Genomic DNA, 16,851 nt, shown 5'->3' with positions numbered 1-16,851 from the left:
GTATTAATCTAGGGGCTAATCCACGACTGGTAAAAACATGGAAGCCGGTAATAGACAAGGTAGAGGAGAAACTTAGTCTGTAGAAAGCAAAGGTCCTCAATAAAGCAGGGAAGTTGGTTCTCATTAAGTCGGTCATCAATAGCCTACCTGTTTACTATCTGAGTTTGTATAAAATGCCAGTTGCGGTGGCGAAAAAATTAATTTCATTGCAACAGAGATTCTTTTGGGGGAAGGATGATGGAAGAGCTGGGTTGCCTCTTGTAAACTGGGAGTTGATACAGGCACTGAAGAAACTAGGAGGGCTAGGGGTGAGAGATGCCATGGTTCACAACACTGCCTTATTGTTCAAGTGGTGGTGGAGATTTTCTAAGGAAGAATGCCCATTATGGAAGAAGGTTGTGTGCTCGTGCAATAATCTGAACCCGAACCAGTTGTTATCGACCCAAGCTTTACCAGCAAAAAGGAGCCCGTGGAAAGATATATGCAACCTGCAAATAAAAGAGCAAATTGTCAGACAGAAGATGATTGATAGACTTGCTATAGAAGTAGGAGATGGTAGAGCAACCAGATTTTGGGAGGATACATGGTTACAGTTGGGGAAGTTGAAAGACTCCTTTCCAAGGCTTTTCTTGATTTCAAATAACAAAGGATCCGTAATTGGGGACTGTGGGTTTTGGGATGAGTTAGAGTGGGTGTAAAACTTCCAATAGAGGAGGGAACTCCGCCAATAGGAGACTGAAAGTTTGAATCAAATGCTAGATATCTTGCACGCTGTGAGATTGATAGCAAGTGTACAAGATAGAGTGGTGTGAAAATTTGACAAGGAAAACATTTATACTACTAACTCATTTGTGCAGGTCTTGCAGGAGCATACTTTGAAGGATGATATCCTTAGATACAAGTACACAAGTGGAATCTGGAAAGGACTAGTACCCCCTCGAGTGGAGTTGTTCACTTGGTTTGTGCTAGTAGGTCGAGTTAACACGAAGGATCGTTTGAGTAGATTCGGCATTATTGATCAGAATGATAATGCTTGTGTGATGTGTAACAAGGACCTTGAATCTGTGCAACATTTGTTTAATTTGTTATGTGTGAGTATGCTTGGTAGGTATGGTGCGCATGGATTACTCATGTGGGTCGGGCTTGGTGCATTCCAGGATCCATCAGAGAACTCTTTGAGAGTTGGAGGACGGTTCCGTTGAGAAAAGAGGAGCGCAAAACATGGTTAGTGGGATTTTTCTCCGTGATATGGAATATCTGGTTGTGTAGAAATGAACTTATTTTTTAGAATAAGGCAACGGTCGTGGTGGAATGCATTGCTAGAACGATTTGTAGCTCTAAGGAATGGTGTGAAACAAACTCATGTTGTTGATGGCTTTGCCGGAGATGACATAGGAGTTGCTATGTATTTTTTCTGTTTCTTGCTCCACCTAGTGTGTTGAGCTTATTTTGACTTCCAAAAAAAAAGTTTAGAATGTCTTCTATCGGTGCCGAGAGAGCTGCACACCTTGAGATAGTTGGATCTGAATGGGAAGGAAGTAGACGTCGGACCTGCCACCTCCGATCTGGATGCTCGGCTGCTGAACTTCCACCCTCTTCAATGGCTTCCACTTTCTCGCCATTAACGAAGATGCGTCTCATTTTCGGTGACGAGAGATGGGGCTTTCATTTCGTCTCTGCATCCAATCTCATAAAACTGGGAATTATTTGGAAATCCAACATGTTTTATTTTGATTTATTATTTGGTCAAGCAATGTCCTTTTTATTTACTGTTTTTTGTCGCTCATAATGTTCCATAAAAAAAATTTGTGAAACGCGGGCTTTTTTCCCTTCCAAAGCCCAATTCCTCCTCCTTGGAAAAAAAACAATAAGGAGTGAAATACAAAATCAGAGAGTTAGTTGGCCCAATTTTTTCTCGTTAGGAGAGTGTTTTCTCTCGATAGAAGAGTATCTCAGAACACTAGGTTCTACTTTCTGAATTGTTGTTCTCTTTAAATTTATCTAAACTATACTGTTTCAACGATTACCATCTATATAACCAATTCAAATTACCTTCTCAAATATTCACCTCCAACCCAAAATTTATCTTTCTCAATAACCATCTTACCTATCATGGCTACCTGACCTTCAAACGCCACAAGACATTCCTCATGTTGGCTTCACCTATCGTATATAAACAATGGTACAGCATTATATTATTATCTGAAACAGATGTCAATCTAACAGCATTAAACACATAATATATCATCCCCAAACATCAAGAATAATCGTCACTCATAGTGAAATTCTCTTCTAATCTACATAACCTTTCATCATGGCCAGACCAAACATGGACACTTAACCCATAGAAGGCCCACCATCACCCTGAACACACAACTAAGTCCCGGTTTTAAGCCAAATTGTTTTAATCTGATTGGCAGAATTATCACAGATAGAGACCTCAAGTTTAGAGTCATCAAAAACTCCATTCTGGGCATGTGGGGTAACCACAGAGATGTCTTAATCTCCGAAGTGGGGAGAAATAAAGTTCTTATAAGCTTGAAGAATAGCAGACTCGAAAAAAGATTTCTCAACAACGGTCCGTGGAACGTAAGAGGTAATCTAATGAATCTTCAACAATGGTTGTATGGAGAATCTATTCTTGATGTGAGCCTGATGAGCGGATTTTTCGTGGTATAAAATTTCACAATTGAAATCTCGTTGCAAGTATAGTTTCTACACCAACAAACAATCCTCACATCAAAAATTTATTTGTCACAAGTACAAACCCCAATAAAAATAACCGAAATATTTAAACTTCGGGTCATCTCCCTAGGAATTACAATGAAGTGTTTTGTTATTGGCTATGAAGGAATGTTTTGAGGTTTTTGTAATAAGAGACAAGGAATGTAAATAATAAGAGAAATAAGCTAATAACTAAGAAAGTTCTTGGCAAGGAATGAGAATTAGAAGTCATATTCTCATTATCATCATCAATTGTGACAAGAATTGTCCATTGCTCCACTTAGTTAACCTCTAACTATGAAGGAAAGTCAAGTGGATATAATCAACTTGAGTCCACAAGTCCTAGTTAAATCATAGTGAAAGACTAGCTTTAGTGAAATTCAAGTCAATTAGCAACTTTCAATTATCAATCAACAAAATAGTTTGATAACTCAAGAGTCTCCAATTACTCAACCAAAGTCAAGAGGAAAAAATTTTACACTAAAATCCAACCAAGTATTTTATCAAACACTTGAAAGGCATAAAAGAAAAGCATAGTAAAATGACAAGAAATATAAAATCTAACACTACCAAATGCAAGGAAATAACACGAACAAAGTAATTAAACAATAAAGGAACATAAAACATAAATTGCATTAATTGAAATCAAAGGAAACAAAAGTGCATGAACATAAAAATGACTAGAATAAGAAATTAACAAAAGAAACTAGAAGAGTAAAGATGTAGCAACAAGAAATTGAAAGGAAGAATAGATGAAAACAAGAATTAAAATCTAGATCTAAGAAGAGATTTGAACCTAATCTAACCTAATTCTAGAGAGAATAGAGAGCTTCTTTCTCTAGAATTCTAACCTAAAATATGATAAAAACTAAACTATGCCTACTTGGTTCATCCCCCCTCCATCCTTGGGTTCAATAGCATCAGAAATGAGTTGGATTGAGCCCAAAATGCTTCAGAAATCGCTGGCCACGAGTTGCCTTAAGTGAGTCATGTTGATTCTGCGACGCGTGCGCGTAGAGCGACGCGTACGCGTCACCAAACGCAAGGCAACTATGGCAAATTTTATATCATTTTGAAGCCCCGGATGTTAGCTTTCCAACGCAACTGAAACTGCCTCATTTGGACCTCTGTAGCTCAAGTTATGACCGATCCGAAAACAAACTCGACTTTCAACCAATCCGAAAACAAACTCGACTTTCAATCGATCCGAGAAGAAATTTGACTTCCAACTAACTCGAGTACAAACTCGCCTGTCAATTTTGTTAACTTTTTAAAAGGTCTCTACTTACACGAGTAAAATTATATATTTTATTCACACATACTTTTGCATTTATATTTTGTGCAGCTAATATTTATTAATTTATTAGTTATATTCAAACCTCAATATATGTTCTATACTTTGAATAATTCTTACAATTAGTATACCTTTTTTTTTTTCTCTCTCTCTATTCTTTATCTATATTTTTGCAAGACAATACTCATCGTTTTCTATTTCTATTACTAAAGATCATTGATTCTTGTGCTTTTATTTAAAAAAAAAATGAGAAAGAGACATCCTATATTAGAATACAAATTAAAGCCATTCATTTATAATAATGACATATAACAACCATTTCAATTTAACTTTTTATTTAATCATGTATTATATTCTTATTATTTGATGATTTTCTTTTATACAATTAAATGACAGTAACGATGAATTTAAATATTAAAATTGGATTCCATCAAAAAATCAATTGTATATAATTATTATACTATTCACTTTATGCTATTAAATTTTATGTTACTATTTGTTTAATGCAAAAAGTTAAGCAAAAAATAATTACAAACATACAAATTTGTTATTTTTGCACAAAAAATATACTTCATAGCTAAACAAAATTTATTATATTATTTAATGACTAATTATTTTATTACTCTATTAACAATTTAATGTAGATTTTACGAAACAAAGTTATAATATTAACAAATAAAATTAAATAATTCACATTTAGTATGTATGACATTTATACGTCGTTTTCTTTTCTACAATTATCAACTTTCAAGGTATATTTTTTTACTTTGAACTCCAGTACTTTTACAATATATATTATTTAATATATGTTGCGATTTTATACATATTTATTTTTCTAATTTATCTTATTCATGTTTTAATATAAATTGTAAATATTCAATAACTAATTGCTTTGAGCGAAAAATTCATCAATAAGTTGTTGTGGGTTGGAAAATTTTTTAAGACAATTAATCATTATATTCTCGGATCATACAATTGATTCCATCAATGGATATTTATTTCTGAACTTTTCAGTTCACATATAATCAAATGCTATACGCATGTCATGAAAAATTGTTCTCAAGCGGAAAAATATCTTTTATACAATTATCTTGATTGAATGACTCTTACTACTTAATTATTTTTTAAATAAGTGTCGAAATAATAACCCGACTAAGCTTGGATTCACCATATCATTATTCACTTATATTTTAACCGAATTATAACTTATTTTATTTTTTAAATTTAGTCTGAATCATACTATGATCCATCACCTTATAGTTTGGTATTTATTATGCATTATGAGTTATAACTCGACTTTATTTATCTTTATTATTCTAAGTTTGTAACAGAGGATCTTAATAACTATTATTTTGACTTAATGATCAACAGTCATAATAATATCAACTTTATTCATCAACTATATACCTATAAAAATATCAATTTTATATCTCAAGAACACAAACATAATAAGTTCTATTTTATATTTAATATTCTATATTCATAAAATTATTATACTTCTTAAATATTTATTGACTTGAACGTCGGAATAACTTTTATAAGTAGCTATTTTCTATATTCTTCTTAACGATGTATATATCTTTTAAAAATAAAAAGACAAATTTAATTTTTTTCTAAAACGAGATATACCTGCAAAGTTTATTTACAACATATATCATGTGCGCTCTGCGTACCAACTAAGCATGCATAACTACTAGTCTACTGCTACTTTATTTTATGTTTTTAATATACTTTCTTAATAACGTGAACTAATGAGTAATTATATTTATATATAATACAGATAGTGTATCCATGTATCTATTAATCCATTATTCTTTTTATCAAATATGCGCAATAATAATAGATATAAATAATTAGGATTGTATTAGTGGAATTCCTAGCTAACAATAGGATTCACGTCACTAGTGCAATAATTTGATAAAAAGAAATAGGTAAACAAAATAAATAAAAACTTTAATTAAGCATTGATACATTATTATATTATCCATGAAAAAATTAATTTAAATTGATTAAATAATTAATTTTTTTATTTGTTTAAATAAATATTATAAATTTAAATTTTATTTTATATATATATATATATATATATAATAATTAATAATTTATTAATTAATAATAAATTTTTAAATGAAATTTAAATTTATTGCATACTAATCTTTGATCTGTGGTGGAAAAAAAATACATAGGCAACAAAGAAAATATATTAGCCACGAGGGAGTAAACAATTATTAGTAGTGTATATACCATTCACACCGACAAAAAAATATTATCCACGAGGATATAAATAATTAGTAAGAGGAGTATTAGAAGTCAGATTTTGTAATTTATAATTATTAATATTTTTAATAATATAAAATTATTTTTTTAATTAAATATTAATCAAATTTTAATAAAAATACTCGTTATTAAATTTTTTGTTGCCCATGAGGTATATTATCGAGTCCATTTAGGGAGACAATAGACTATTTATACAATGTGTATAATGGGCTATTGAGTTACAAAATGAACATCCTATACTATCTAGAATAACCATGATTTTTTGGGGTTTACTAAAAATCGAACTCTTGACTTTTCGGATCTAGAGCTCTAATATCATGTCATAATACCACTCGTCCAAAAGCTTCACCTAATAGAAAAAAATAACACTAATAATTATATCTCTAATACTCACTAAATCTCTATTGTACACATTGCTTCTCCTACTTTCCCTTATAAATAATTAGTAGTGTATACAAAATTCCCACACAAAAGCACAAGAAACAAAAGAACTCCCAAACACACACATAACAGTTCCCATGGTTTCCAAGGCGACGAAGGAGAACGTTTTCCATGGAAACAGCAATGGCAATAGTGTTAGTATTGATGAGTTGTTCAAAGCTCAAGCTCACTTGTATAGAGTAATGGCAAGTTACACCTTACCAATGTGTGTGAAGTGGGCCATCGACCTTTCCATACCAAACATCATCCATAACCGCCATTCCCATTCCATTTCCCTCTCCGATCTCGTGTCGGCTCTTAACGCTCCACCACCAAAAACTCAATATGTCCAGCGCATCATGCGCTTGTTGACACACGACGGTATATTTGCCGTCGTGGTCAACCAAGAAACTAAAGAAGAAGAATATGTTCTTACTCCCACTTCTGAGCTCCTTGTAAAGGGCACTGATCATTGCGTCTCGGCCATGGCCGAGTACATTATTAACCCAACTACGGTTGGGTTTTATAATTATTTGGCTAAATGGACTTGCGACGAGAAGGGACAAACAACTGTTGAAACTGCTTTAGGGTCTTCCGTTGGCTACTGGGATTTCATTCATGAAAATCCTAAGGAGTTGAAGATTTTCAACGATGGTATGGAGAGTGATTCAAACGTTGTGAGGTTTGCTTTGAGGGATTGTAAATCGGTGTTTGAAGGGTTGGATTCGTTGGTTGATGTTGGTGGGGCCACTGGTAACACTGCTAAGATCATTTGTGAGGCGTTTCCGAAGCTGAAATGCACAGTGTTGGATCTTCCACATGTTGTTGCTGGTTTGCCTGAAACTGAAAACTTGAAATTTTTTGGAGGGAGCATGTTTGATTTTATCCCTCATGCTGATGCTATTTTATTCAAGGTAAGTACGAAACAATTCTTACATTACATGGATGCCACTTTAATTATTATTTTATTAAATAATAATACACATCCAAATCTTTTTATTAACAAAATTCAATTACAATCCCGCTACGTTACCAATAACATTTCTGCCAACTTCTGATAACTCTTGTTTATAATTGTATTTAATAGAAGTGTCTTTGTAGATGTGTCTAACAAAAATATCTTGTTTATGACTATGTCTAATAGAAGTGTCTTTATATACATATTTTCTAGATGTATTTTCTTGTACATGTGTTTAAAATATAATAATTAATTATTGTTGGCAATAAGTTGTCAGGTAGTATATTGGATGGAGGTAATACTAGGGAGACAAAAAAAACAGCCAGAACTTGCCTTATTTAGCATTCATTAATTGTTGCGACAATTAATGAATGCTAAATAAGGCAAGTTATGGCTATTTTTGACTAATTTTCTTTTGTTACCAAACATTTCCGATTGGGAAAATTGATCCTCTCTAGTTTTTTTAACATTTGAGAGAATAAAGTGTGATCTCTCACCTTTAATTCTATAAGTGGGACCAAAAATAAAAAAAAAAAGAGAGAGTAATAAAGGATAAGATTAACCACAAGACACTATTCAATTTTTTTTCCACTAAAGAGGATTCACTCCCGTATATTGATACCCTATACTTTTTCATTCAATTAAGTTAGTCTAACATAATAAAAATTAATTATGACTAATATTATTTTAAGTTTTATTATTTAATTTAGTTAAATTTAATTTATAAAAATATTTTAAAATGTATCATTTCTCTATTTTATTCTACCTTAAAGGTAGCATTTTTTATTGCTATATGTATTTTATTCCTACATATATGTTAGCAGTTTATTTTTAGTCAACATGTAATTAATAATTTAATTTTCATTGTTGCGTGCTGCATATTTTGTTATATAATTCATTTATTTTGTCTTAAGTTAGTCACATATTGAAAATCAAGGTTAATTATTATTTTATAATTAAGTAATATGTGCTTAATTATTTTCAAATCAACGTTACACGTACTTTAAAAAGTTGAAAATATTTAATAACAAAAAAAAATTAACCAAAAATATAATTTTTTACAATAATTAATTAATGCTAAATAAAATAAATTTTTTTTTTGTTTTCATAATATTATCGTAAAAAGTTTTTTATACAATTGAACGGTAAACATTTTTGTGAGACTACCGCAATCTAATCTAATCAAACGAGCCTTCTTAAAATCTATAAAATACGGATATTTCGCTGAATTACCATATTTTAGACACGACCCTCATTGATATTCCTCTAACACACGGGCTAATTGTATTAAACTGTCTTAATAAAAAAAATTTACTCCAAACACATTGAGACACATCTAAATACTATTACGTATCAGTGTGTCTAACCTTATTTTTAACGTATATTCTTAAAATAAATTTTAAAATAATATATATTATTATTTATTAAAAAATATTTTACATATTTTATATAATTAAAATAAAATATTAAAAATAATTAAAAAATTAATAAAATAATAAATATTATACAATTTATTTAAAAAATATTTTATAATATATATATATACTCATATTTTATAAAATTTTAAAATTTATGTGTCAATATATCTCATATAATATAAGTGTTCGTGCATCATAGTTTAAAAAGTTTAAATTTCGTGGTAAAGCTTAGCTCTTACATTGATGTTTGATATTGGGCTGAGAATATGAAGAGAGAATTTCAACTTCATCTCTGGGCCAAAATAAACTAATCAACTTAATAAAAAAGCTAAACACTCATCAATAGGCCCAGCACAATCTTTTGCTACATAGACAAAATGACAAATAACTTTTGCTGATGAGCTGTAAGCCAGATGCCATTTATCACCTTGTCTGGTACGGAGGGAGCTGAGAGCTTTTGGATTCTAATCTCTCCTAACATGTGTAACAGTATATATATTGTACTTGAGACTTGTGATTTTTTAATTTTTGATATTAGATTTATAATTTATAATAATATATAAAATTTAGTATATTTTTTTATATAGAGATACAATTATAATCTTACAATTTGTGAAGTTTAACTTTTTTAAAATTTTAAAACACAAAATCGATTCTTCAATTTGTGGACTTAGACAAATTTAACCCTTAGATTTATGGACTTTAATTTTTTTAAAATTTTTAAAACATAAATCGAATTCTCTAATTTATGATTATCTTTATATTAAATTAAAACACATCATTTTTTTATAACTGAAAATAATACAACAATAATTTTATATTAAAAAAAATCAACCAAAACTTATTTATAGGCATAGGACATGAGAAAATACAAAAGAATTAGTATAGATACAATTTATTTTTATTTTTTATTCATTTTTATAATTATATATTTTTTAAAAAAAAAATGAATAAAAAAATACAAAAATATCAATTTTTATGTTTTTATCTTTTGTGTCTTATTATCATCAGTGTGTTATTGTGTATATATCCTGTTCTCAAAACTGACTAGCCCTAGTGACAAAAATAGTTGTCTTCTTCTAGATAGTCACACCAGATTCGAATCTCGGTAGTAGTTGAGCTGTGGTTGAAAAATCAAAAATGAAAAGTCTTCTAGTTAGTGAAGTATGATTTCATTGGTTCATCTTTTTTTATTTAATCAACTAGTGGCAAGAAATTTAATTCTAATATTGTTTTAAATATTAAATTTGTTTTAATGTATGCAGTGGGTTCTGGGCAATTGGAGCGATGATCATTGCATACAAGTCCTAGAAAAATGTAAGGAAGCAATTTCAGGAAAAAGTGGCGGAGGAAAAGTGATTATTATTGACATAGTAATAAATGAAAATGAAGATGAGCATGATGTGATGGAACTAAAACTATTTTCTGATATAGCTGCAATGACTCTTCTTGATGGAAAAGAGAGAGACGAGAAAGATTGGAAAAAACTCTTCTTCAAAGCAGGCTTCAAGAACTACAAAGTGTTTTCCATATTTGGCTTTAGGTCGCTTATTGAGGTTTATCCTTAATTAAGGAGATCATGTAATTTATGAAGCAATCTCTAATGTCAAAAAAACTATGCTTGCAAATAATAAGTCATTATTCATGGCAACACAAATAATGTTATTCTCTCCTTTTTTTTTTTTTTTTTTTTGTTTACCTAGCACTCCTCCTTTTAAAAAAAAGTATATAGTTGACTATCATTAGATAAAATATACGGCCATGCTATGTGTAATATTTGATTATTTTTGTTATATTTTAAAATTTTCAAAAACTCATTTATTATTTGTATCTTTAAAATTATTTTTATGAACGATATAAATTTTCACAAGTCTATTTTATTAGTTTAAACTATTAGATATTTACCATTTTAACTAACTTTATATTTTTTATTATCCTACATATTTAATTATAAAAAGATGGATTGATACGCTAGTTTAATATCATTCTACAAAAATTATTAATTCAAATGTAAATTCATAATATTTTATTACTAATTTTATCTTAAACTACGTATTTTATTTATAGAAGATGACTTCGAACTTGGTCAAATCTTAGAGAAACATTGGTAAAAAATAACAAACTAAGGGTTAAGGCCTTCGTGCCCAAAAATTAAAATGAGCCACATATTTAAAAGTGAAGAACTAAGATGATCATTTTTGTAAAATTAAGGACACTTAAATTGTCAATACCTTTCTAAATTGTGAAAGAATGCATCGGCAATTACATTCCTATTAAATATGATTTTGTTAAAAGAAAATATCACTCCAACCGACCTTAACTGTATTATGTCCAATAATAATACTAGTATATCTATTTGTGTAACATAGATTTTCAACGATGCTATGGAGAGTGATTCGAATTTGTATAGCTTCGCAATGAGATTGCAAACCTGTGAGCAACACTGCAACAGGGAACACTGCTAAGATTATTAGTGGGGAATTTCCTAAGATAAAATGCAGAGTGTTGGACATTCCACATGTTTGTTATTTCTGTAGTCTGTAATGCATGATTCGGATGATGATCACAGCAAACAAATCCGGAAAATGCTAAAGCTATTTCGAGGAAAAGCAATGATGGAGGACAAGTGATATAGTGATAAATGAAGAAGAAGATGGGCATTAAATGACAAAGTTAAAGCTCTTGCAAGACAAGGGTGTGATGACTTTTCTGTATGGAAAGTTGAGGGATGAGAAAGAATGGAAGAAGCTTTTATTGGATGCAGACTTCAAAGACTACAGAATATTTCCCTCGTTTGGGTTTAGGTCTCTTATTAAGCTTTACAAACCAGACATGAGTTCAAATAAAATGAAGTCATATATAAAAGGTGTAAAAGATTAAAATACTTCAGGAAGAAAATATAGACAGAAATAAATATTATATATTTCTTTTTTTGCCATATCATGGCCAATCCTTTTCTCAAAAAGTAAAAAAAAAAACAAAAATAGCAACATATCATGGTTCAATGTCTTTCGTACACTACCAAAAGTAATTTCTTATACTTGCTATCAAAATTGAGATAAATTAAAAACAAAATAAGGAAAAATCAGCCTGGGGTTCAGACGGCCAACTAAATTGGGAAGGAGGCAAGGTTTAGGAATGTGTGAATTACAAATCAATAAGTTAAAAAAAAAAAAAAGAAAAGAAAAAAGATTATATGGATAAAGGGCTATGGGGGCAGAGTGAATCCATAAACTTGAATCCTGTTTGGTCTTTCCCCCAAAACTTTTTGCATTAGTTATGCCCACGTAACACCCAGAGCAGAGGAAACACTCAGTCCCCGACTCCTTTACCATCTCTTTCCACCTTTGTTGAAATTACCTCTCCCATTCGAAAACCTATCGTTCTGGCCGAATCTACCATTCCTGCCACCACCTCTTCCAAACCTGTTCCCACCATTTCTATCATTAAACCCTCGACCGCCACCAAATCTGCCCCCTCTTGGTTGCTCTCTTTCTTGCAAACGTGGTAATGTTTTCAACACCTCTAGGCTTACATTACCAGCTTTCTGCTGACCTGTAGAGCAAAAATAACTGAATTTAAAATATGAACAGAACATTATAGCTTCTTTTGTCAGACTTGGAACATAATTTGGACTTTATGGAATGTTAGTATGTTACGACAAAATTTTATACGTTGACAGGCTTAAAAGACAGCAATTAGAAAAACACTCGCAATTACTAGTTTACTACTATGATGACAGTGGAAGTTAAACGAAGCAATGTGTGTGTGCGCGTGCACATAGGTGAGAGAAAGAGCTTTGTTTTAAATTGCTCAAAATCTGAAATAAATCATTTAGAAATAAAATTTACCAGTAAGATAAATGTCTAAATCCTTGGCTGGTACATCAAACACTGCACCATTTCCATCTGCAGTGAGAGTCAAACCCTGCACAGCCTCAACCTGCTCCTCGGGCAAGAATCTCCTTAGGATTCCGAAAACAAAGCTGATACCAACCCACAACATCATATGTCAAATAGGAGGAAACAACCAATGCCAAAAACAAAATCCAGTTAATACTAATACTTGAAAGTAGTTGACAACTGAAGAATCAAGTCTATACCATCAATTGAAGTAACCAAACCACTAGAATACAAAATTTCTAGATTCTAATTTGAAGAAAGACGACAGTAATTAAACATTGTAGTAGAATACTCACGACGGCGTGAACATAGGTTTTCCAATCTCAAGAAGCAGTGTAACGTAATTCTCCATGGAAGTCAAAACTGATCTTTTCTTTATCTCTGTAAAGCCCTGGAAAAAAAACACAATATTTACCTGAATTAGAGAATTATATGGAAGATGAAGGATCTGATACATTTATAAAAACTATATTTCAAGGAAAATACATGTTAAACATATAGAGGATTAATTGACTGACCACAGCCTTGGCAAGTGCTTTTGCAAGTAGATCAGCAGCTGATAAACCAGAGTTGTTCAAAAGCTCCTCAGCCGCAGACTTGAACGCAGGAATCACACTGTGCACATGACATATGTTAGCATTAGAAGAAAACAAATGTTAACAGAAGTGAATAACAAAAACCATACCTATCAGACACTTGGGTAATCATTTCAGCAGCTTCTCCACCAACAGCTTTGGCAATATCATCAGGCTGGGGGGCAGATATGTGCTCAAATTTCACACCCGATTCCCTTTCTATTTTAGATACATTTGATCGCCTGGGATCATAAAGCATTACAGCAACTCCCGTATTTCCTGAAAAACCCAGAGCCTAGAATGTAACCCACAAGCTCAATAGCACAAACATAGCAATAAAAAAACCTAACAAAATTCTGAAAATACCTGCTCTTCCTGTGCGCCCAGATCGATGAATGTAGGCTTCTACATCACGTGGGGGCTCACACTAAATCCAAAACAATCGAGCATATCAGATCAGATCAACATCAATAAAAAGATGATGCATTATATATTTGGCATGTATAGACATCAAGAGTACCTGGATAATTAACTGAACATCATTAATATCTAAACCCCTTGCTGCCACATTTGTGGCAACCAAAGTCATGAATTTCCCAGACCTAAAACCAGACAGTGTAACCTGCAATAATGGTAGAGTTAAGAGGAGGAAAAATAGCAAAAGCAGAACCCAAGCATTGTTATTTGAAAAATATATGTACAACAGCAGGGGGTCATTACACAAGGAAATCAATTTCAAAACAACTTGCAACATGGTGAACATGTAAGATGAAAATCTCCAAAAAATCATCGAAATACATGTAGCAGCTCACCTCACGTTGTGATTGCTGTATATCACCATGTAGAGCTCTTGCTCCGGGCAACAAGCCGGCAAGCTCAGAAGCAGACTCCTTTTTCTCAGTAAATATAATTGTTCGGCCTCCACTGAAACAAAACCATATGTCAAATAAATGCTTCTAAGTATTCATAAAATGATGTAGAAATAAGAAATGAATGACAAAATAAAAAACAACCTGCTATAACAGCGAATAATGTCTGGGATAAGCTGGGCCCTGGCAGAACCGTTACATGGAAGAACAATATGTCTAACATTGGTGCTAGCCTTCATTTTTGCATTTCCCACCAGATCTGCAGTTTTTTTATCTGGTTTCAGAAATTTTCCAGAAATCTGACAACAAAATAACATTTCATAAGGAAAAAAATATATTGTAAAAAAATGAATTAGAACATAGGATGATCACAAACATACATGCTTAACCCAGTCTGGCAAAGTAGCACTGAAAAGAAGTGTCTGAACTTTGCTAACATCTTGTACCTTGCCTGTAAAAATCAAGGACCATTGTTATACTGAAAAAAGAAGGAAGCTGCAGAGTAAAAAATCAAACACTGGCATGGAACATCAGTGGCCTCAAATAATTTATAAATTACAGATTAAAAAAAAATTGGCCAAAGAGGCAAAAATCAAACAAAATACCTAGAATTAGTTCCACATCTTCAACAAAACCCATTCTGAGCATCTCATCAGCCTCATCAAGGACACGGAACTTTAGCTGGCTCAGGTCAATATTTTCCCTCTCTATATGATCCTAAATAAAATCAACAATAGCCATTAAATAGACTGAAGCTTCTACTATTAACCATTGGCAATAGGTATGAATCATATTGCAAAATGAAAAACCATTATATGAAACCAACAAATATTATACAGGCAATACCTTCACACGACCTGGAGTGCCAACAACAATATCAACACCTCTCCTAAGCTTACTCTCTTGAGTCTGGTATGGAGCCCCACCATATAGACAGCAAGAACTCAATCCCATTGCCCCACCATAAACTTCAAAATCAGCATACACCTAATCCACAACAGAAGAAACAAACATAAATATAACTGCAAATAAAAGCACTTAAACCACTTCCGCAGTCAGCTATTGTAAGTTAACTAGTTAAGTATACCTGATTTGCCAATTCCCTGGTGGGTAAAAGAACAAGGACACTTGGAGCCCTCCCAAAACCGGTCTTTCTGAACGCTTTGGCAGGACCATTGATTAAAGACTCTAGTAGGGGCAACACAAAAGCCAGAGTTTTACCCTGAAAATGCACGAGCAGGATGATTTAAAACACAAAAAAATTGCGTAGCATCAGAACTATTTCACCTCTCATAATAATCATTTACAAGGCCAAAATTGAAACCCCATTCACCAAAGAACTAAATACTTCAATTAACTCAGACATGGTATTTCTTAGGCCACACTAATTCCTAATATGTTAATTAATATATGTATCCTATCATACCAGAACTAACTTGAAGCTCAAACTCCAGAAACATGGCAAATCAACATATTCGGTAACAAACATAAACACGTGCAAATGCAATTAAGAAGAAGCATTACCAATCAGGACAAAAAATTGATTTTTTTTCTCTTTGTTCTCTTAAAAACAAAAATAGAATATTGATAACAGATCAGAGCGTGAGCTGAGAAATAAGGGCATAAATATACCTGACCGGTGCGAGCACGACCAACCAAATCAGAGCCATCGAGGATGATGTCGAAGGTCATGGCCTGAATCGGGAAGAGAGACTCAATTCCCTTCTCCTTAAGCTTTGCCCTAAGAGGCTCGGAGATTCTGAAGTTGGTAATGGCGTTAGGATCCTCCTCCTTTTTGAGAACCTCTTCTTCCTCCTCCTCTTCCTCATCCATGTCCAACTTGGCCTTCTTATTCTTCTCCTTCTTGCTCTTCTTCTTCTCCTTGGATTTCAAGCCTTCATCATTCTGAGGCTCAACGAGCTCAGAGCTAGTCTCACTCTTCTGATCGTCCTCATCCTCATCAGAGGAGAGCTTCTTCCTCTTCTTGGAGCTTTTCTTCTTGGTTTCAGAAACGGCGCCGTTTAGCTGCTGAGCCTGAGCGTCGTCGACGTTGTTTTCCTTCTTTTCCTTTTTGGATTTGTGTTTTTTGTTGTCCTTAGGGGAGGGAACGGCGCCGTTTGAGAGAGCAAGGGAAGGCATGGCGGAACGGTGGCGTTTTGAGGGTTAGGTTAGGTGTGTTATTTGTGGAGAGAGAGAGAGGGAGATATTTTCTCCTGCTTCGAAGGAAGGATGGAAGAGTGAGAGTGCAGTCAGAAGCAGGAGAAGAAAGAGGAAGAGGCTGCGTCGAGCTTCGCGGGGATTTAAGGGAAATTCAGGGTTTCATGGTGGACGCGTTCTCTGCCCTTCGATCCTCAAACCCTATTCTCAACGCATCACACCCGTTAGATCTGCGACCTAATGACGGTTGGGTAGTT

At 32.7% G+C, this 16,851-nt stretch overlaps 2 protein-coding genes across 2 annotated transcripts; one reads left to right on the top strand and one right to left on the bottom strand.

Annotated features, from left to right (window-relative positions):
• Nucleotides 1-6,766: 6,766 nt before the first annotated feature.
• LOC112751677 (isoflavone-7-O-methyltransferase 9) lies at nt 6,767-10,777 on the top strand. Its single transcript, XM_025800893.3, has 2 exons — nt 6,767-7,629; nt 10,357-10,777. The coding sequence occupies exons 1-2, from the start codon at nt 6,814-6,816 to the stop codon at nt 10,657-10,659; spliced, it is 1,119 nt and encodes a 372-aa protein (XP_025656678.1). The 5' UTR covers nt 6,767-6,813; the 3' UTR covers nt 10,660-10,777.
• A 1,214-nt stretch (nt 10,778-11,991) lies between these two features.
• On the bottom strand, nt 11,992-16,851 carry LOC112751676 (DEAD-box ATP-dependent RNA helicase 7). The gene is made up of 14 exons (XM_025800892.3): nt 16,070-16,851; nt 15,525-15,659; nt 15,284-15,424; nt 15,043-15,154; nt 14,818-14,888; nt 14,582-14,736; nt 14,381-14,492; nt 14,089-14,190; nt 13,935-13,995; nt 13,679-13,847; nt 13,512-13,608; nt 13,290-13,384; nt 12,943-13,076; nt 11,992-12,646 (listed from the first exon to the last, which is right to left on the bottom strand). Exons 1-14 carry the CDS (start codon nt 16,574-16,576, stop codon nt 12,420-12,422), a joined length of 2,118 nt encoding a protein of 705 aa, XP_025656677.1. The 5' UTR covers nt 16,577-16,851; the 3' UTR covers nt 11,992-12,419.

This window comes from Arachis hypogaea, chromosome 15 (assembly GCF_003086295.3).
Source record: "Arachis hypogaea cultivar Tifrunner chromosome 15, arahy.Tifrunner.gnm2.J5K5, whole genome shotgun sequence".
NCBI lineage: Eukaryota > Viridiplantae > Streptophyta > Magnoliopsida > Fabales > Fabaceae > Arachis > Arachis hypogaea.
This window is presented reverse-complemented; position numbering and strand designations above follow the sequence as displayed.

Excerpts from the sequence above, each read along its gene's own strand:
- LOC112751676 (XM_025800892.3), bottom strand. The coding sequence starts at position 16,576 with ATGCCTTCCCTTGCTCTCTCAAACGGCGCCGTTCCCTCCCCTAAGGAC. Across the intron at positions 14,191-14,380 it reads TACAGCAATCACAACGTGAG|GTTACACTGTCTGGTTTTAG; the intron begins GTGAGCTGCTAC and ends CCATTATTGCAG. Across the intron at positions 13,996-14,088 it reads ATGTTCAGTTAATTATCCAG|TGTGAGCCCCCACGTGATGT; the intron begins GTACTCTTGATG and ends TTTTGGATTTAG.
- LOC112751677 (XM_025800893.3), top strand. The coding sequence starts at position 6,814 with ATGGTTTCCAAGGCGACGAAGGAGAACGTTTTCCATGGAAACAGCAAT. Across the intron at positions 7,630-10,356 it reads CTGATGCTATTTTATTCAAG|TGGGTTCTGGGCAATTGGAG; the intron begins GTAAGTACGAAA and ends TAATGTATGCAG.